The sequence below is a fragment of the Simochromis diagramma genome, unplaced genomic scaffold, assembly GCF_900408965.1.
Source record: "Simochromis diagramma unplaced genomic scaffold, fSimDia1.1 OVJJ01000293.1, whole genome shotgun sequence".
In the NCBI taxonomy this organism is placed as follows: Eukaryota; Metazoa; Chordata; class Actinopteri; order Cichliformes; family Cichlidae; genus Simochromis; species Simochromis diagramma.
In genome coordinates, this window is record NW_024386801.1 from 22,421,981 (window position 1) to 22,442,400 (window position 20,420).

The 20,420-nt window shown below is 42.9% G+C and overlaps 2 protein-coding genes and 1 long non-coding RNA gene across 6 annotated transcripts in view; all 3 read right to left on the reverse strand.

Moving 5' to 3' along the window:
- Positions 1–2,179: 2,179 nt before the first annotated feature.
- LOC120730291 (uncharacterized protein K02A2.6-like) lies at positions 2,180–5,561 on the reverse strand. The gene is made up of 2 exons (XM_040026584.1): positions 4,648–5,561; positions 2,180–2,456 (listed from the first exon to the last, which is right to left on the reverse strand). Exons 1-2 carry the CDS (start codon positions 5,529–5,531, stop codon positions 2,393–2,395), a joined length of 948 nt encoding a protein of 315 aa, XP_039882518.1. The 5' UTR covers positions 5,532–5,561; the 3' UTR covers positions 2,180–2,392.
- A 2,316-nt stretch (positions 5,562–7,877) lies between these two features.
- LOC120730289 (peroxisomal succinyl-coenzyme A thioesterase-like) overlaps positions 7,878–20,420 on the reverse strand; it is a 37,145-nt gene continuing 24,602 nt past the window's right edge. For 3 of the 4 annotated variants that reach the window (XM_040026581.1, XM_040026582.1, XM_040026580.1), the window contains 2 exons: positions 8,573–8,714; positions 7,878–8,319 (listed from right to left, as the gene is read on the reverse strand). In XM_040026581.1, coding sequence (XP_039882515.1) covers positions 8,189–8,319; positions 8,573–8,714 — 273 coding nt within the window. In that variant the 3' untranslated portion in view covers positions 7,878–8,188. The remainder of the gene's footprint in view (positions 8,320–8,572; positions 8,715–20,420) is intronic. The other variant, XM_040026583.1, reaches the window with a different exon arrangement.
- Positions 9,887–19,238, reverse strand: LOC120730292. The gene is made up of 3 exons (XR_005695078.1): positions 19,071–19,238; positions 18,271–18,273; positions 9,887–9,901 (listed from the first exon to the last, which is right to left on the reverse strand). It is a non-coding gene; the product is annotated as an uncharacterized LOC120730292 (long non-coding RNA).

The window sequence follows — 20,420 nt, forward strand, 5'->3', positions numbered from 1 at the left end:
CTGTGTGTTTCCTGGGTGAGAGAGCGCCTTTTTGTTGTTGTTGTTGTGCTAAGCTAATAGGCAGAATGCTACAGGCATAGCCCTAAAAAATGTAGCCTCATGGGCAGTGTAGTCCGTGCTGCAGGGAGAATGGACTGCCATTCCTGTTATGTGTCTGTGAGCGCGAGGAGGGAGAAAAAGGAGAGTGGAAAAGTACGAGTTGTCATCGAGCAGAAACGGGAGCTGGAAGCATGTAAATATAATAATAACCACTGCAGCCAAGAAGAGTGCCTGACGAGCCCAGTTGTAAGTAAGCTATTAAGACTCAACTGTACACTGTGTTCGTGTTTTCCTCCGAAACAATAAGTTCCGTTGAAGCACCCTTTTAACGCCTCTCTCTGTCTCTCGCTAGCAAACTTGACCCAGACAAGAAAGTAAAGCTATTTTTCGGCTACGAGCCCGACACGGAAACCGACGTATTAGCCAGAGGTCCTTTTACTACAGTTTGGAGCCGTGGACCTTCAGTAATAGTAATAAATCACATTCATGTAGTTGTAAAAGCATGATAATATATTAAGTAATCCAAAGTATTCAGAATACGTTACTCTCATTGAGTAACGTAACGGAATATGTTACAAAATACATTTTGGGGCATGTATTCTGTAATTTGTAGTGGAATACATTTTAAAAATAACCTTCCCAACACTGTATCTTTAGCTAGCAGGCGCAGTGCAACAAATTGCACGTAGTTTGCGTGATAGAAACACTAAATTTGAAAATACCTGCTACTTAAAAAAACATTACTTTTTTATGCTTCTCTCGCTTCTCTTTTGTAGTGCTAGCTAGATGCTGAAGTACAGCAACCGCAAATGGTAAACATCTCCACTCATTCTGGTGTTGTGCCAAAACCTAAAACAAAACAAAACACAAAAAAACACCAGCCTACTTTGACCCTTAACTATGGCACACTGTTTTACTTCTTTCTCTTTTTTTGCAACATCCTCTGGTGATTAATACATGAATAGGATTGTCTTTCATGTGTTACTGTTTAGACTGAAATTGGTTGGATGTTTGAAGCCTTGAAGGGACGTGGAAATGAAACAAAACCATTTACACTCCACATCGATTCATTCATATTTTAATTGTCCCTATAGATATTGACAGTTAACCATGTCATATGCTGATCAGGCCTTTTAATTCAGCTGTTTTTTTATTAATAAAAATGTAAACATTTTAATACAGTTTTTAAAAACTAAAGCTGTAGGTCTGTGTTTCTAAATTTGATGCTGGACATTAAACTTAAACAGTCTTAAACACATGCAGCAATAATATTAATCCATTTAACATTGATGTGGAATAGTTATTTATAGTTTTGATACTTTATGCACAATTTTCCAATAATAAAGTTGTATGTGTACTGATGTGTTTTCAGTATTTTATTGCTTCTTTTCCTAAAGGAATGGTTTGAAAAATTTCTTCACCACTTGTCATTTTCAGTTAACAGTAATTTCGGTTATATAATAGATTGTTAAAGTATGGTTCGGTTTGGGTCAGAGAAGAAAGCAAGTCTCAGTCCGAGGTGGTGTCAAAAAATAGTGATCTTTATTACACACCTTTGCGCAGTCAGTGTGGGAAGACAATTTGCAATACAATCCTTCGTCGAATGGAGCGTCCCGTCTCCTTATATTACCATTATGACATCACAGTTAGATCTTTACTGGAAATGATAACAATGGCCCTCCTCTTTAAAACATTGTCCTAATATAGACATCAACTGCTACTCTTAAAGAAAAACAAGTGTGTATTACATTGTGCATTTTGTGAAAGTGTATCTATCAGAAAAACTGTCCTCAGACGACCCTCCTATCATTACTAAATGTGTATGTGAACGTGCGTGTCTTATACAAGTACGTGCATGTGGTTACAGGCCGGCGTACGTGCAGAACTGAACGCAGACAGGCCCGAATCCAACAGGACTGGTGTGATTGCAATGTGGTGCAACAACTTAAACAGATACCAAGAATAATACAGAACCTCAATAGACTAATTAAAGTGCTGATAATCTGTGTGCATTAATATTTGCTCAGAGTAACATAGATATGATTCAAAGATTATTCTGTCAAGTGATTCAACAATGGTAGGTAAATGATTAATCAAGGATAACTGATTATAAGAATACAAAATAAAATATCTCCTGGTCACACTCCTCCTCTTTGGCCTTTAGAAAAAAGGCCAACTTTTACCCAGATATTGTGTCACTCCTCCGTCCAGGCGGCTTCCCGCAATGGCATCATATGTTCCGGACCAGCTGACCCAGCTGAACCAGAAGCTATGGCCCTGCTCACCAGATTACCCAACACCTGCCTTACCAGAGGAATGAGACAACACCCGATCAGCAATATACCTAGAAAAACTAAAAGAGAAAACATGGCAGACATAAACACACCTTTCCATTGCCCAAAAACAGATGTGATCCAATCTCCCAGCCTCGAGTTCACACCTGAGTGCTCATGCATGGTTCTAGATAACGATTTCAAATTCTCCAGCGCCCGCGTGACCGTTCCGTCCGGAGCAGTATTGTTGGGAATAAAGGTGCAACATAAGTCTCCAAACATCGCGCATACACCCCCCTTCTCAGCCAATAACATGTCCAGAGCCATGCGATTTTGAATTCCCATTAAAGACGTCGGACCTAATTGCTCCGCAAGACCTTCCACCGCGTCCCTAGTGAGATTAGAGAGTCTCAACACATTATAATGAACATAGTTAATACGATCAACATTTTTATTTGGAGTTACCCACAAAAACACACTCTCAAAGCCGGCCGCTATCTGATCAACTAACTTATACTCATCTGGAACTCCTCTGGGAACTCCTATTGAGTCAATCCAGGTTGGCGAGTCCCGTCTTGGATCATACCTGTGGATACCCCCTGTGGCTCTCCTTCGTCTGGCTGTTGACACATCCGCGCCTCGCTGTGGAGCTGTCTCTAGCCTACTTCCTATGAGCATCAAAGGTGCACCTAAGCGCACCAGAGCACATGTTCCCACACTCCCCAAGGGAACCTGCACCAAAAGGGTGTACTCCCCACAATAATAATATAGCCCACCTCTCGCCCAGGTGCCTATAATTGTACTTGGGTCACTTATATCATTGGTAGTCCTACCTGTGATCGTCCTCTGACACCAGCTTGGATCAATCCTCCCTAACCTAAATCTCACTCTGTCTGTAGAGAACTCAAAACATGTATAATTATCTCGTTTTGGTGTGAATGTACCTGGTTGTGTACGTTTATCAATTGGCGGATATAAACCTGACAAAGTGGTGCAGTTACCTGTGTCCACCGCCTCTCTAGTTAATCTCAGCATGCAATTATAACCCCACTCATCCTCTGGATACAGAGGAGCGGGTTCAGTAAACAAATGAGGTCGAGCAGTAGCACAAGCAACACAATCAACCACTTGCTGCTCTTTAGCATTTTGAGCCACCCAATCTAACCACAGATTCCTATCACCGAAACCTGTGGCACGCTCTATTAACTCTTGAGGTTTTAATCTAGTGTAATCTGCGGCAACAAGCCATTTCTCTGGTGAGTTCTTGTAGGTGACTATCTCTAGAGGATCTGTTTGCTCTGTGAGATTCACTGTAGCGTCGTTCCCTATCAGTTTAGATCTGGGATTGAATAAATTCACCCGAATTACCCCACTTGGATCTGTCCCTGCTTTATCTACCCCTATAACGAGATAAAACGCGCCCCCGTCATACCCTGCTTCCGGGAGTTTGCTCCATGGACCTAGGGAAAGAGTGACAGGGTTATTTGTTACAGAGTAATCTCTTTGAATGGCTATCCCTTCAAGGGCCGGTGGCACTGTTGGCTGCCATCCTACTCCTGTCCACGCAACCACATCCTGCCAAGAACACCACTGATCCGTTATATAAGTATAAATTTCTCCGTTCATTGATGGACCCCACACCGACTTGGGATAACAAACCATAGGGTGATAACAAACCCACACATTATATGTTCTCCAGCTACTACCGTCACCCGAGCATTTAATTACCTCACACAAATCGAATGTGAACGCCGTCGTGGACCCATTGACATACCCAAACTCGACTCCGCCACTGGCTTTGAGACACTCATCACTCCCACCTGAACCAACCGCGCGCTTGACTTTTTTCGACGACTTGATCGGTTCGGGCTCTGGAGCGGATAGACCTCTGTGTCTGGGCAATTCACCTGTCTGCCAAAAAACAAACAAACACGTTATAACACTTATTAACCCCAATATTCCCATTATTTTCCAATTTTCCCACAATTTCATGATGCTCCCAGGCTCGTTTTACTTTTACTTTAAACTATGTAATAAGAATATAAAGTTATGAGTATAAAAGTATGTGATTAACGTACAAAACTATTAAGATTCCTTTAAACTATCAATTACTTCAGACTAGAGCCCTAGCCTATTTAGGAGCCTCAAATGAATTGATACTTGGCGTGTGACGCTCCTCTTCTTTTCTTCGCCTCAACTCAGGTTAGACTACTGAGGAGGACCGTGGCCAGGGGGAGAGGATTATTCTGCCTCTATGTTCCCCCCTGGGTTAATGGTGGAGCTTAGCTCCAGCAAGCTCTCGTCCGCGACTGCACACTGAGACCAATGGAACCAGGTCTCCCCTTTCCCCTTCAGACGGACCGCACTGGTGGTCCGGGCAGTTACTTCGAAGGGTCCGGTCCACCTCGGGTCTCTCCACTTTCGCTTAATGACCTTCAGCCACACCGCCTTGGCATCGGGGATGGACCTGTCCTCCGCTTTCACCCCTTCTCCAACCTGTTGTGTGAAACTAGACACAAGAGCTTTTAATTCTTTCCAACATTCAATATGTTTTCTGTTAGTTTTTATACTTTCTTCCGCCGGAACTGTTGTCCAAGGACCTGGAAACTGTCGTCCTGTTAACAGCTCATATGGTGTGAAACCTGTGGATTGATTAACACAACATCTTATTATCATCAATGCAATTGGCAGGGCTGCTACCCAATTTAGCCCCGTGTGAGCAGAAATCTTAGCAATTTTATTCTTCAGGTTTAGATTCATTCTTTCTACCTTTCCCTGCGACTGGGGGTGATATACAGTGCCAAATCTATGTTGCAACCCCAGCTTCTGTTCTACCTCTGCCAAATCTTTGTTTTTGAAATGAGTCCCATTGTCGGACCTAATCCGCTTAGGGAAACCATGGCGGGGGATGTAATGATTGATTAAACATTTAATCACACTTTTTGCATCCTCCCTCTTGGTTGGCCATGCCTCAGGCCAGCCCGTCAAAGCATCTACACTTACCAGTAGATATCGAACTCCTCCTGGGCCTGGATCAATCATGTCAGTGAAGTCAATTACAATCTCTTCACCTGGTCTTTCTGGAATGGGGAACTTACCTGCCTCTGGTTTAATCACTGGCTTCGGATTGTGCCTCCCACAGATCAGACACGTCCTGGCCTTCTCCTTGATCATATCCTTCAAAAAGGGATGCCACCAATGGCACAGATGTCTCCCCATCTGGGCGACACCTACATGTCCAAGGCCGTGCGCTTCGGCAATCTTCTGTTTTGCCAAGTTGGCTGTCAACACTGGTCGACCGTCAGGTCCTCGCCAGAGACCTCCTTCTTCCCAGGCTCCTCGATTCTTCTAGACCCCCTTTTCCTCTGGGGCCGCCTCCTCTTGGGCCTTCCTGGCTTCCTCTAGCATGTTGACCCCTAGTTCTTCCTCCACCGTTATTTGTACCATCTGTCGTGATGCTTTATAACCCGCTGCCTCTTTTGCAGCTCGATCGGCTTCCTGATTTCCTCTGGCCATCAGGCCGGTCCCTGAGGAGTGGCCTTTGCATTTTATGATGCTCACCTCCTCTGGATCTCCCAAGGCCTGCTCAAGTTCCTCCATTTCCTTTTTGTGGCAGATTGGTGCGTTATCTGCTGTCCTGAATCCTGCTCTTCTCCATTGGGCCAGCTCCACATGAGCTGCTCCAAAGGCATAAGCTGAGTCCGTGTAGATGTTGACTCTTTTTCCTTTTGCAAGTCTCAAAGCTCGACTTAGAGCAATTACTTCTGCTCTTTGGGCTGACTGCTGCCCTTCAAGTCTTCCAGCCTCCTTCACTTCAAATTCAGCTCCGCTTCTGCAAACTACCGCGTAGCCTGCTTTTAATCCTTCCTCATCTCTGTAGCAGCATCCATCCGTGAACCAATCTTCAGCTCTTGTCAGAGGTTCTGCTTTCAAGTCTTCTCTTATCTTCTCGTCAACTTCGGCTCTCTTTGCGCAATCATGAGGTTTTCCTCCTGACTCCATTAAATCTGCCATGTTGATTCCTTCATGTGTGAAGGTCAAGTTAGGAGCGTCTAAAACTTTACACACTCTCTGTTGTGTGAGAGGTGTCATAGTGAAGGCTTGTGAGTTAACATATGCCACCACACTGTGGGTGGTCAGCACCTTCAACGGATGGTCCCTCACTATATGTGCTGTCTTTTGTATAATTTTTGACACCCCAATGGCATGCTGTGTGCATCTCGGGTGCCTTGTCTCTAATGGATTCAGCCTGATGCTGATGTACATAAGTACCTCTCTTCCTCCCCCTTTTTTCTGAAACAACACCCCATTAGCTATCCCGTGTGTTTCTGAAACATCAAGATAGAAGGGTTGTTCATAATTAGGGATAGCAAGATCAGCCGATCTTGACAAGTCCTGTTTCAATGCAATAAACGCCGACTCAGTGGCCGATGTCCATGGCAGTTCAGCCTTAAGATTTCTGACACCTGCCGTTTTTACCAAATCCCTCAACAGGGCTGTTTTGCCTGCATAATTTGGAATGAAGTGCCGGCTGTATCCTGTTAACCCCAAGAATGAGAGCAACTCCTTAACCGTACGTGGTTTTGGATGTGTCAAAATCTGATCACGATGAGTGTTTAGCAGACCCACTGATTTGTGAGCAATGACCCGGCCCAGAAATGTTACTTCTGGTCGAACCAACTGCAACTTTTCTTTACTGACCTTGAAACCGCATTCAGCGAGTCTCTTCAGTATGGTAAGTGAAGCTGCCGTGCATGCCGAAGCAGACGGAGCTGCAATGAGCAAATCATCAACATATTGCACTAGTGAACACCCCTCTGGATGATGGCATGGCGATAGAGCTTCTTTCAACACTTGGTTGAAAATGCCAGGGGAGAGTGCAAATCCTTGTGGCAACCGTGTGTATCTATACTGTTGCCCCCTATATGTGAATGAAAAAATGTCCCTCAGAGACTCATGCAATGGGAGACAGAAAAATGCATTTGCTAGATCAATACATGTAAACCACTTCTGTTCTGGTGTTAATGCCGTCATTGCTGTGTATGGATTTGGGACTGGCACCGTGTCAGTACGTAAAATGGCATTGATGGCTCTTAAGTCATGTGCCATTCTGTACTTTCCTGTCCCATGCTTCTCTACTGGCAAAATAGGAGTGTTCCAGTAGGATTGAGAGGGCTCAAGCACCCCTACTTTCAATAGCCCTTCAATGGTTTCTGCAATTCCCTGCTCAGCTTACAGAATAATACAGAACCTCAATAGACTAATTAAAGTGCTGATAATCTGTGTGCATTAATATTTGCTCAGAGTAACATAGATGTGATTCAAAGGTTATTCTGTCAAGTGATTCAACAATGGTAGGTAAATGATTAATCAAGGATAACTGATTATAAGAATACAAAATAAAATATCTCCTGGTCACAAGATATTTATTTAATTATAGTAGTAAAAACATTTTAGAATTCATCAGTCAGGAAGGAGTACAGATGGGCAGCACAGATGGTATGGTCTAACCTGATCCAGTTTATCCTGTTAAATTGGTATAGTGCAGGAAGATATTTTGGTTTGTGTGAGTATTTGGTGGGGGAACAATTGTCTCTGCTTGTCTTTCTGTAAAAGTAGTTTATGATTTAATGATCATATGAAGTGGCAGAAAGCTTCCTACTACAAAAGCCATTGCACCTGTTGGCTATTTCTATTAAAAAGATAATTTTTCATTAGTAACCCAACGTAATCCAAAGGTCATAATCAATATTTTCATAGCAATGCATTATATACTGATTGCCACAGAAGAGCTTCCATTGTCGCCTCACCTAACTATGTCTTTAGACAAATATTTTCATCTTGGATTGACTTTGGAACTCATGTCATCATCTTGACTACAGGTGAGAAAATGAGGTAGGGTTTCTGCCACCATACAGATTCTCTCTGAGAAAAACCACCATCTTTTTCCAGGCATCCTCCTGAGCTCGAGAATGTTCCACCGTTTGTCCACCCCACAGACACATCACTGCAAAAACAAAACAGACATCAGGACTCACCAAAAAACTGCTGTTACCAAAACTGGTACCACAAGAAATTTACTGATAATTTGCATGTGTAGTCCAGTTTTTTTTTTTCACAATCATTTTCTTGCCACAAAATTACCTGAACATCAACTATATATAACATTCATTTCTCAAACCTGCCAAAATGTGGACCCCTCTGGTCCTCAAAGAACAACTGAGACAGTCTACAACCTTCCAATGTGAACGTGGACTTACTTTTTTCAGACATTTTAGCCGTTTTGAAATTGCTAGATCTGGCATGTGGTGTGTAGGGCGGTTCGATCAAGTGACCTGCATTTGGGTATGACAGGACAGTGAGCAGATGACTGTTCCCCGCTCGTGCCATCATTTCCTTAATCTGGAAAACATTAATTAAAAACCTTCTTTTTATTGTTGAAATAGTTTCATTGTGTATTTTTTATCTGAAATGCTTTAATTGTCGCATAAGTTCCTCTTCATGGAGACAAACGTGAAAATATTTTATTTCAAATAAAATATGCTCATTCTTATTAGCATGAGAATAAAAAAAAATTATGGAAGTTATAATCTAATGATCTTCAGTAATTTATTTACTCATCACTCATTATCTCAAATTGGTTCAGAATCAGAATACTTTATTAATCCTTAAGGAAATTATGTACACTCAGTCTTAAACTGGCCACCCAGACCAGTGTCCTGGGGGACTCTTGGAGCCCCTGGGGCAGACCCTTGGGGGGGTTATCATTCATAGTTCCCGTGTTGGCCATCAATGATGGTGTCATCAACTTTTTCAATGGTGACAGATCCTCAGAACAGGAAATTTCAGGCATTGGAAAGCTCCACTTTTCTGACAAGGAAGGCTGTCAGGGAGAATCCCCAGGCTCTGTCCTACTCATTATTTCCTCATTCACAAGAAGGACTGGAATCTCAGATCAATTTTGGACCTAAGGGGGATCAGCAACTGGTTTGGCACAATTAGCCTGTAGGGGATGCAAACCGTTAGGTGACTCAGGAGAGGAAAGTGGTGTTCTACTCACACGGTGTACAATGGAGGTAGGGTGCTGCTGACTACAACTGAGGATATAGCTGGGCAGTGGAAAGAATACTCCTTAATCCCACTGGCATACCTTCTTTGGGAATGAGGGGTATGACTTGCCCATCACTGGAAAGATGACTGAGTTAGTTAAACAACTCTAACTCCTGGCATGGACCAGGTTCACGCTGAGTTGCTAAAGGTTCCGGATCTTGTAGGACTGTCTTGGTTTTACATCTCTGCAGCATCGCTTGGAGATCTGGGGCATTGCCTAGAACACCTAAGCCTGAACCTCAACTGGAGGTTGACAGGTTGCCCCAGTCTGTGGTTACTACTCTGTTGGGAGTCCGTAATCCACCAACCAGGGCAGAATTCTGTAGAATCTTCTAAGCAATACAGGTATATTTTTATTTTATCACTCCTTAACAATGATGACTTGTTGTCCCTCCATGGGATTTGATGTAAGGCTGACTAACTTGCAACATAAGCCATTTCAGCCCCTAGAATGAATAGAATGAAAAAGTCACAAATGGCTGTGTACAGGCAGGAGGTGAAAAGTGAACTCAAAAACCACAGCTTTATTTGCTGGACTCGAAAACAATACAAAACTATATTGGGCAATTGTAATAATAAATCACATGGGGAAATGCAGGGAGAGAAACACAGCCTTGAGGGAGATTGCGACACGGAACTGAGGGAGACGCTGACATAAATACATAGAAGGATAATGAGGGAAGTGAGGACACATGAGGAACACAGCTAACCCAAATTAAAATGATTCCACAGGGGAAGCAAAACAAAACAACAAAAAAAAAACGCTGAACATAGAAACACCAGGAAACTGGGGAACATTACACAGGACTGGAGAAGAGGCAGACGAAAGGGAGCGAGGGAACATGAAGGAGCATGAGGGAGAGGGAGAGAGAGGAGACGATTGAGACATGATGGTCTGAGGAAACATGGATAAACATGGAATAAACCACAACAACAGGAAACAAGGCACAAGAACTCATGCAAATACATAAACACAGATCCACAGAGGGAGACACAGAGGGCAACGACACAAGGGAAAATTACAAAATAACCAAAAAACTAAATAGGGATGATAAGAAACTCAAAACAGGATAACGAGGCACTATGGAAATAAACTTAAGACTAGCAAAGAGAACTTATACATAGATCATAATACACAATGACAAAAACACAGGAAAACTCAAAACGCTGGGTCAAATGACCCAGGATCATGACTAGGGATGGGTACCGATATCCGGTGCCATTATGGCACCAGTTCTGACATAAACGGTATTAACCAGACCGAAAAGCAGCGCACATTTCGGTGCTTTATTTCGTTGCTTTTTTTTTTCCTGAGATGTCTTACATTTTGGATTCTAGCCAATCATTTTACTTTTCCAAGGATAGTAGGCGGGCCCAGGTACGTACGTTCTTTAAGAGCAGAGCTACAGATTAAAAATGCCCAAGGCGAAGCGGTCAAAAGTCTGGCTGTACTTCACAGCAAAAGATGCAAACTCAGCAGCCTGCAACAAGTGCTTTAAGGTAATACTGTGCAAAGGAGGTAACACCTCGAATCTGATGAAACACCTGGCGACGCACAGCGTTTTTTAAAAGCTGAGAAATGCACCGTATTTGATAGCTTGCTGCAAGACCTCACACCGAGCACATTTACTGCAGGTGCAGGGCTCTAGACTAACTTTTTGCCATGGGCATACCGGTACGCCTAACTTTAAAAAGTTAGGCGTACCGGCACAAAAGTTAGGCGTACACAAATTTTATAATAATTTATATAATATAATGTGTTTTTCTGGATACACTGTGCTTTTTCAGCATTCAAAGATTGATGACACCGTGTCAGAGCACTGGCTATGAATTTCAGAAGGATCAGGCCTTAACTTAACAGAAAAGTTAGCAATAGTTCTTTTCCTATTACAGCTACATCCACTTCTGTCGTGCCTAGGCTGCTCACTAGGGCTGGGTATCATCACTGATTTCTATAATCCATTCGATTCCGGTTTTCAAAGTCCCGATTCGATTCAACTTAGCCTCAGACAGTCAGAAATATTATAATTCTGATCATTTATCAGTACTGACTTCTTCAGAATTGTGAACATCACAGCAGATGCCTTTGTGTGAAAGTAACTGAGAATAAAACACAGAAAAACATGAAGGAGATTTTCCTGGTCTGGCTTTTTATAGCAGATAACCTTAAAAATATTCTACAATGTTCTGCATATAAAGTTTAAATTTCTTCAGTATTGAACAACAGAAAAAATAGGCTTTCTTGTCCGAGGTCATTTAAGTGAAAAAAAGAAAAGAAAAAGACAGCAGCCGACAGCGCTGTAAACAACGGTAGACTGGTGGGTAATAAGCGAATGAATAATACAGAAAACAGAGATTGGAGACGGGAAACTGTTCTTGAAGTACAGAGAGAGCTAGAGAGAGAGCTAGCTGTGCATGAAGTGTGATTTTAATAGTCGTGGAAGCAAAACAGCAAAATTCATGACGACATTGATCAAATGTGAAGCGCAGTTTGCTGCTTCTTTTGCTGCTGGCTCGGTGAATTTTGGTTGGAGAGACAAAACCTGCAGCTCAGAATCAGCGCAAAAAGACGTAATCACAGCGCGGACCGGACGCATCAGGATCGCTAAGCTCCGACAGCGTGTCCGTCTACGGGCCGTCGGGTGAGAAAGCCGAGAAAGACAAAGTTGATTCTGATGCGTCGGTCCGTTCTGTGTTTACGTCTTTGTGTGGAATCCGTGTACCTGCTCTTGTTTGCTGTTTGGTTGTTGTTGAAATGGTTTTGTGAGCTTTAATCTGAGAATCTGGCGTTTCTGGCAAAACACAGTTATATTTAAAAGTCGATTCAGGATTTAATGAATTGATATCGCTTTATTCAAGCTACTCACCTCCCACTTCCACCTGCACTTTCAACTGGACCACGGCCAATCAGAGAGGTCCCGCCCCTGACTATCTCTGATTGGTTTAGTCCACGATAGGGGCAAAATGTGTGTCTGTTGTTGACCACAGGGAAGTTTGCAGATTTTTTTTTTTTTTTTTTGCTACCCGAACAGTTGGTCGCACAGGTGCAACCAAATATTTTTTTTAGTCGCACCACTGAAAAATTTGGTCGCATTTGCGACCAAATTGGTCGCACTCTAGAGCCCTGAGGTGTGGTGCCTGTTATTGGACCCAGAGTTAGCAACATCCCCCAAGAACCCGAAGAGGAGAGTCCTGGCCCTAGCCCGGATGATGATGGCAGCAGCAGCTGTTCTTCTCTGGGTGACTAGCTTAATGTTGTTCGTGTGTAATTTACGTTGAGTAGGCTAACCACGTTATTAAATTAATGCATGTAAGGCGAACTAGCAAACACCATCGTAGTCACATGCGTTACATGTTACATGTTGCAGAAAAAAAGAGACTGCTAAAAATAAAAACATAGGTTTTTGGACAAAGTTTGTCTTCTCCATTCTTTAAGCACCAGTTTGAGCACCGTTTAAGCACTGGCACTGTTTCAAAAGTACCGGTTTGGCACCGGTATCGGATAAAACTTAAATGATACCCATCCCTAACCATGACAGAAGATGGCTCATTCTGAAGGAAGTATTCTTGTTGCCTGTCATGTCAGGGATAACTGCACGCCATTTCAGTACATGAGGAATACTGGCACCTGCAGGCGTGGTTCTTTACCCCAATCTTGCATTCCAGATTACCGTATTTTTTGGAACATAAAGCACACCAGATTATAAAGTGCACTGTCAATGAACGGGTCTGTTTTCATACAAAAGGTGCACCAGATTATAAGACGCATTAAGCATAACAAAACAGTCCGACAAATCTTTACTCAACTCATTCTTCTTGCTTCCTCCACTTCTGTACCATTGATTCACTAATGTTAAATTCTCTCCCCACTGGTCTATTCTCATGTTGCTGCAGTATATTAATGGCTAACCTTGTATTGTGGATAGATCATCTCACTTGTTCTCCTGACTGAAGTTTGGTCCGTTTACATTACACACGAACAACAATCCTGCCATGCGATTGCATTTGTCCCTAACATTCGGGAACTCTCACGTTAACTTTTATCAAGTGGAAAAAAGTTAGCATTCATCCTCCAGCTTCACTGTGTTTATGTTATGCTAACATAGCTGTGTTGCTAGCGATCACGTAGCACATCATTATATACCAGCTAGTCCAACTTCAGTAACACAACATTCAAATTGAATCGAATCGTCGATCAAATCGATTCGGGACCTTGTGAATCAGAAATGAATTGATTCTAGAAATCGGTGATGATACCCAGCCCTATAGGGAACACCAAGGCATCCCCAGGCCAGCCTCCCGGTGGGACATCCCAGGAACACCTCCTCCAGGAGGCATCCTTGTCAGATGCCCAAAACACCTCAACTGGCTCCTTTCAATGTGGAGGAGCAGCGGCTCTACTCTGAGCCCCTCCCGGATGGCTGAACTTCTCACCCTATCTCTAAGGGAGAGTCCAGCCACCCTTCAGCGGAAGCTCATTTCCACCTCTTGTATCTTGTTCTTTCGGTCACTACCCACAGTGAGGGTAGGGAGGGTAGGGATGTGGATCAACCGATAAATTGAGAGCTTCGCTTTGATGCTCAGCTCTCTCTTCACCATGACCGCCCGGTGCAGCGTCCGCATCATTGCAGCAGCAGCACCAATCCGTCTGTCGATCTCCTGTTCCTGTCACTTGTGAACAAGACCCTGAGATACTTAAACTCCTCCATTTGGGGCAGGAACTCGTCCCCGACCCGGAGTGGACATTCCACCCTTTTCCAGCTGAGAACCATGGCCTCAGATTTGGAGGTGATCATCCTCATTCCCACCGCTTCGCACTTGGCTGAGAACCGTTCCAGTGCGAGCTGAAGGGCACCACCCGATGAAGCCAACAGAACCACACCATCTGCGAAAACCAGAGATGAGATTCTAAGACCACCCAAGTGAAAGCCTTCTGCCACTTGGCTACGCCTAGAAATTCTGTCCATAAAAATTATGAACAGAATCGATGACAAAGGGTAGCCCTGGCAGAGCCCATGACCCACCGGGAACAAGTCCAACTTATTGCCGCCTATGCAGACCAAGCTCTTGCAACAGTTGTATAGGGATCAAATGGTCCGTAGCAATGAGCCAGACACCCCATACTCCCACAACCACCTCCCACAGGACACCCTGAGGAACACGGTCGAATGCCTTCTCCAAGTCCACAAAACACATGTAGACCGGTTGGGCAAACTCCCATGCGCTCTCAAGTATCCTCGAGAGGATAAAGAGCTGGTCCACTGTTCTGCGACCAGGACGAAAACCGCAGTGTTCCTCCAATATCCCTAACCCAGGTTCGACTAACGGACGGACCCTCCTTTCCAGCACCCTGGCATAGACTTTCCCACGGAGGCTGAAGAGTGTGATCCCCCTGTAGTTGGAACACACCCTCCGGTCCTCCTTCTTAAAAATGGGGACCACCACCCCAGTCTGTCAGTCCAGGGGTACCGCCCTTGATCTCCAATATTGCAGAGGCCTGTCAAACAGGACAACCCTACAACATCCAGAGCCTTCAGGAGTATTCCTTCCACTGCCCGACAATTTTCTCAGTCGAAGTCAGCAGCGCTCCATCCGCACTATACATAGTGCAGGTCGAGCAGCACTTTTCCCTCCTAGGTTGCCTGATGTTTTGCCAGAATCTCTTCGAGGTAGTCCAAACGTTTTTTTCCATGGCCTCTCCAAACTCCTCCCACACCCGAGTTTTTGCTTCAGCCACTGCACAAGCCGCTTTCCACTTGGCCTGTCGGTATCTATCAGCTGCCTCCGGAGTCCCACAGGCTAACCAAGCCCGATAGGACTCCTTTATCAGCCTGGTGGCTCCCTTCACCTCTGGCGTCCACCATTTTTTTGGAGGTTACCACCACAACAGGCACAAACCAGCTCAGTGCAGCAGCTTTGGTAATGGAGACGCTGAACATGGTCCATTTGGACTCAATGTCTACAGTCTCCCTTGGAATGCTGTTGAAGCTCTGTGGGAGGTGTGCGTTGAAGATCTTAAAGACTGTGGCCTCTGCTTGGTGTTCCCAGCACACCCTCACTGTACATTTAGGTGTGCCGAGCCTGTCCAGTGTCCTCCCCCGCGACCTGATCCAACTCACTACCAGGTGGTGATCAGTTTAAAGCTCAGCCTCTCTCTTTACCCGAGTGTCTAGAACATATGGCTGCAGGTCTGGTGGTACTATTACAAAATCGACCCTCTTCTCAACGAGAAGCCTGGGCTCAGGGGAACCCGATTGTCCTAGAGGGATGTTCCCTGCCGGATACATGATGGACAGGTGGAAATTGGAGGGTCGTGTGTAGGGCTGGGTATCGTCACTGATTTCTAGAATCGATTCTATTCCGATTCACAAGGTCCTGAATCGATTCAATCCACGATTCGATTCAATTCGATTCGATTCGATTTGAATCTGGGAAATTTTGCCTCAGACAGTCAGAAATATTATAATTCAGATCAGTACATTTACATATTTTTGTATCTATAAAAAGGAAGCTGACACTCGCAAGACTTTATTAAAGATGTGAGCATCACAGCAGAGCCCTTTGTGTCAAAGTAGCTGAAGATAAAACACAGAAAAACATGAAGGTGATTTTCCTGGCCTTGGATTTTATAAAAATATTCTGCAGTACATCAAAAACGAAAGAAAACCATTAATCAACTTATGAACATTACCTCTGAAGTTACAGCGGTTTTATTAGAGACACGGCTAAGCATTTTGCATAATTTTAAAAAGTTTAAATTTGTTCAGAAGCCTATTGAACGGCAGAAATTAGGTTTTCTTTTCGGACGTGAGTAAAAGGGAAAAAAAACATCGGCCGACAGCGCTGTAAATAACGGTAGACTTGTGCGTAACAAGCAAGTGAATAATGCAGAAAACAGATTTCGGGGATAGACTGGAAACTGTTCTTGAAGTACAGAGAGAGAGCTGTGCATGAAGTGTGATTTTATCGTGTTGGAAGAAAAACAGCAAAAGTCAGAGGGAATTCATGACGATGTTTATGTGAAGCTTAGTTTGGATCTTCTTTTGCTGCTGGTTCGGTCAATATTGTTTGGAGAGAGATAAAACTAACAGCTTTAGAATCAGTGCAAAAAGGGCGTAAACACAAAGCGCGGACCCACCGAAACATCAGAATCAGCGAGCTGTCGGCTTTCAGCCCCGACCTTGTCCGTGCCGTCGGTTGAGAAAGCCACATCTCACTGATTCTGATCCGCGCTGTGTGTTTACGTCTTTGTGCAGCCGTGTACCTGCTCTCATTTACTGTTTTAAATGTTTGGTGGTTGTCAAAATTTTGTGACGTTTCACCTGAGATTCTGGAATTTTGGGCAAAATACATTTATATAAAAAAATCGATTCAGGATTTTAATGAATCGATATCACGTTATCCAAGCCAGAATCAATTTTAATTGATGAATCGATTATTAAAACCCACCCCTAGTCGTGTGCCTGGCGCTAATGTCGATCGAGGATATTGAAGACATCTACCTTTTCGGAATCATGATAACGGGGTTCTTGCTGATCGGAGCTGGCTTGGCCCTGGCTTATTGGAAATTGAAGAAAGCGGAAACGGCTATTCAAAACCCCACAAGGCTTCCTGTGATGATTGAAGCAATGGGACGAGTCATGAATTCTAAAAATGTGCTCATCGAACGCAGCATGGATAAGATCTTGGAGAAGCTTGAGGCTGTTGTGAGCACTCAGACTATGCTCTTTGAGCGTAAATGTGACAACATCTCGGAGAAGCTCACAGCTCTCCAGCAGGAGATTGAGAGACCAGTGACGGATATTTAGATCAATTGTGAAATTGACATGCAGTTGTTCGAACTAAAGGAAACCACTATCATTTCATGCGGCTACCATATCGGCGCCAGCTGTGGTCTCAAGGCTGGAGCTGAACTACAAAAACCTCTCCCCCTGATAACAAACTCTGTTTAGACCCTTTGCCCATCCCGCGTCCCCCATCCTGGATTCTCAACGCTTTTGAATGCTTATCTTGCGTGGGGGGTGGGGGGTGGTTTAGAAATGACTGAAATATTTATTTGGCTGTGTTTTGAGTTTTGTTCAAAAAAGAATGACTTCATATAGGAAAAAAATATATATCACATATGCAGGACACCTTAAACCAGACCTTCCCAAAGTGTGGGGCCCGCCCCTTAAGGGGGCGCAGAGCCATTGCAGGGGGGGCGTGGTGTGAAAAGGGGAAAAAAAACGCTTGGACACTGCTGGCACAGGGCGTCCACACAAACGCAAAGCAGGAGATGAAGCATCGCTGAATATGTTTCCAAACCAACTTCATTCTAAGCCAAAGACTAGAAAATATGGTGAAGCATATCTTCCCTTTGGCTTCACCTGCACAAGTGCCGAGGTAGGTCTCCCCTGCATAATTGGTTTTCCCTTCGTCGGGAGAAGCGCTGGGCTCTTCAAATCACGGACAAACAGTATCCCACATTCTTGATTTTTAGTTCACAAACACTTGTTGTAATGACTAACTACTGACATTTTGGAGACGTTAGCTCTTTATACAGTAAAGTTACAGTGGGATACAAATAATATCAGGCTGATCCTGCCACAATTTGTTCCCCCTGTCTAAATCACGGACAAACAGTATCCCACAGTTGTTTATGTTTTTAAACCCATTTTGCACAGAGAGGCATATTTTGAAAAAATGTATTGATAACAATGTTGAATATTATTACACAGGAAAAAAATAACTACACGTAAAATGATCACACCGTGACGCCTCAGCCTTTCTAAATAGAGGGACAGTAACTGCGTGTGTGTATGTAAGCGTGTAAAACCTGAAGATAGAGACAAAATACTGTTAATCTGACTATCTGCCATTCTGCAATTCATCTCATGTAAAAAATAACGTGGCGCACAGCGTGACGTGAAAAAAGGCACATACCTTTGACGTTGCGTGAAGAACTCTGTATTCCTCGTCCACACATAAACGCAAAAAAGGAGTTTTAAAAAATCTCCGTTTTCGGTGATTCAAAACGCCGTTTACGTGTGGACGAAACAGCTGCGTTTTCAAAAATACCCATGTAGGTGTGGATGTAGCGTAAAAGAGTTAGTAGTTTATTTTCTCACTACCTGTAATTTATTGCTGATTACTTGTATTTGTTTAATTGTTTACTAAATGTTAGAGGTGTGAAATAAATTGCAATGGAGCAAAATATGGGTGTGTGTGGTTGGAGGATATGTTTATGCGTGCGTGCGTCCGCGGGGGGCGCGAACATTTTTCTTGTAAAACAAAGGGGGGCCTAGCAAAAAAAGTTTGGGAACCACTGCCTTAAACTATTTTTTTAATTAAGCAGTAAGGCAGAACAAAATCAGGGCTGTATCAAGACATGAGGTCTAAACCCCAATTCAACCAGACCCAGAACTGATCCGGAATTAAAACAGCACTACAACAGTTCAAAATCAGGACTACTTAGGACTTAACCAAGACATAACTAGAATCAGAACTAGATGATAGTAGCACTAAAAATCATCATAGACCTGCACTACACTTATTTTTTAATTCTACCAAAGTACACTTTAGATTCAGAAAAGTTTCTATAACTATTAAATCTTATGTGCAAACAAGCATGCATAACTTAATAAATATAGAATTTGAAAAATAACAAACCTAAAAAGTTACACTAGGTATTAGATACATGTTCTAATGAGTTTTGGCAAACAGCCATTTGACTAACATGTCTGTCTCACCTGCTCTTGTTCCATCTCTGTTCTGTCCTCATTCTCCTCTCTCCCCCTCTCTCTCCCTCTTTGTGCTGACAATCAAGGCAAACACCAACATCACCAAATATACAGTTGAAACCAGACATTTACATACTCTTCTGATAAAAAGACAAAAACTTTTTAATTGTAACATCAAATCAGACTAAATTTTTATTTTTTTTAGATTGATAAATATAAAAAACATATTTGTTAAATTTAAGAGTAAAGAGAGAAATTGAATGTATTTCTTAATTGCAAATGGCACCAAATTGCATTCAAAATTGAGCCACACTTATGGAGCTCCACAATTCTTTTCCTGGTGTTTTGGTTGATATCTCTTGATTTTCCCATGACAAAGAAACAGGCTCTGTGTTTTGCCTTATATGTATCCACAGGTGTGCCACCAATATACTCACATGGACTCTACTAACCTATCAGAAGCTTCTTAAGCTCAGAATGGAATCATCTGGAGTTTTCTTATTAATTTACAATAAACTTAGTGTATATGTACTCTTAAATTTGATGAAAGTGATAAAAAAAAAATAGACAGCGCGCCCTCTCTCTTTATTCTGATATTTAACTAATTCAAAAGATATTCCAATATTTATTTATCTAAAACAAAAAAAAGTGTACTCTAAATAAATGTTTAACAAAAAAAAAATGTTTTTATGTTTTTTTTCCCCCCCTACAGTGTATGTAAATATCTGGTTTCAACTGTGAATATACTGCTGTGTATTGAAATTCCTCTTGTTTTGCATAGAAATATACTGAACAACATACAAAGCATAATATGTACAATAACATTTACCTGAATTATTTTTTTTAAAGAAGTCCCTTATGTCCATTGTTGTGTTCGTCAGTACATAACTGAAACCGATTTAGAGTGCTTTATTTAGCCGTGGAGGGTAACAACTGAAAATATGAAATAAACACACGTAAGCTAAGACTCTTTAAAAAAAACAGCATTGTTGTTCGGGTTTTCATTTCGCCATTTGTTGATTCACTCAAAGAGCAAGTAACGTAATATGGGTCAAGTGATCAGTTTGATATCAATCTTTTGTGATACACCGTCATATTTACATTATTTGTACAGTACCAATGATTTTCTTTGGTACCTGGTCAAACTTAAGCTCTCCTCTGTCTGCCTGGCTGCGCTTCTCCTACAGCAAACTCGCAGGCAGCAGCTTTTCTCCCCTCGCTCACATGCGTAAGTGCTGTGCTCAGTCGCCTAGTGCCTGAGCTCGGATCATACCAAAAT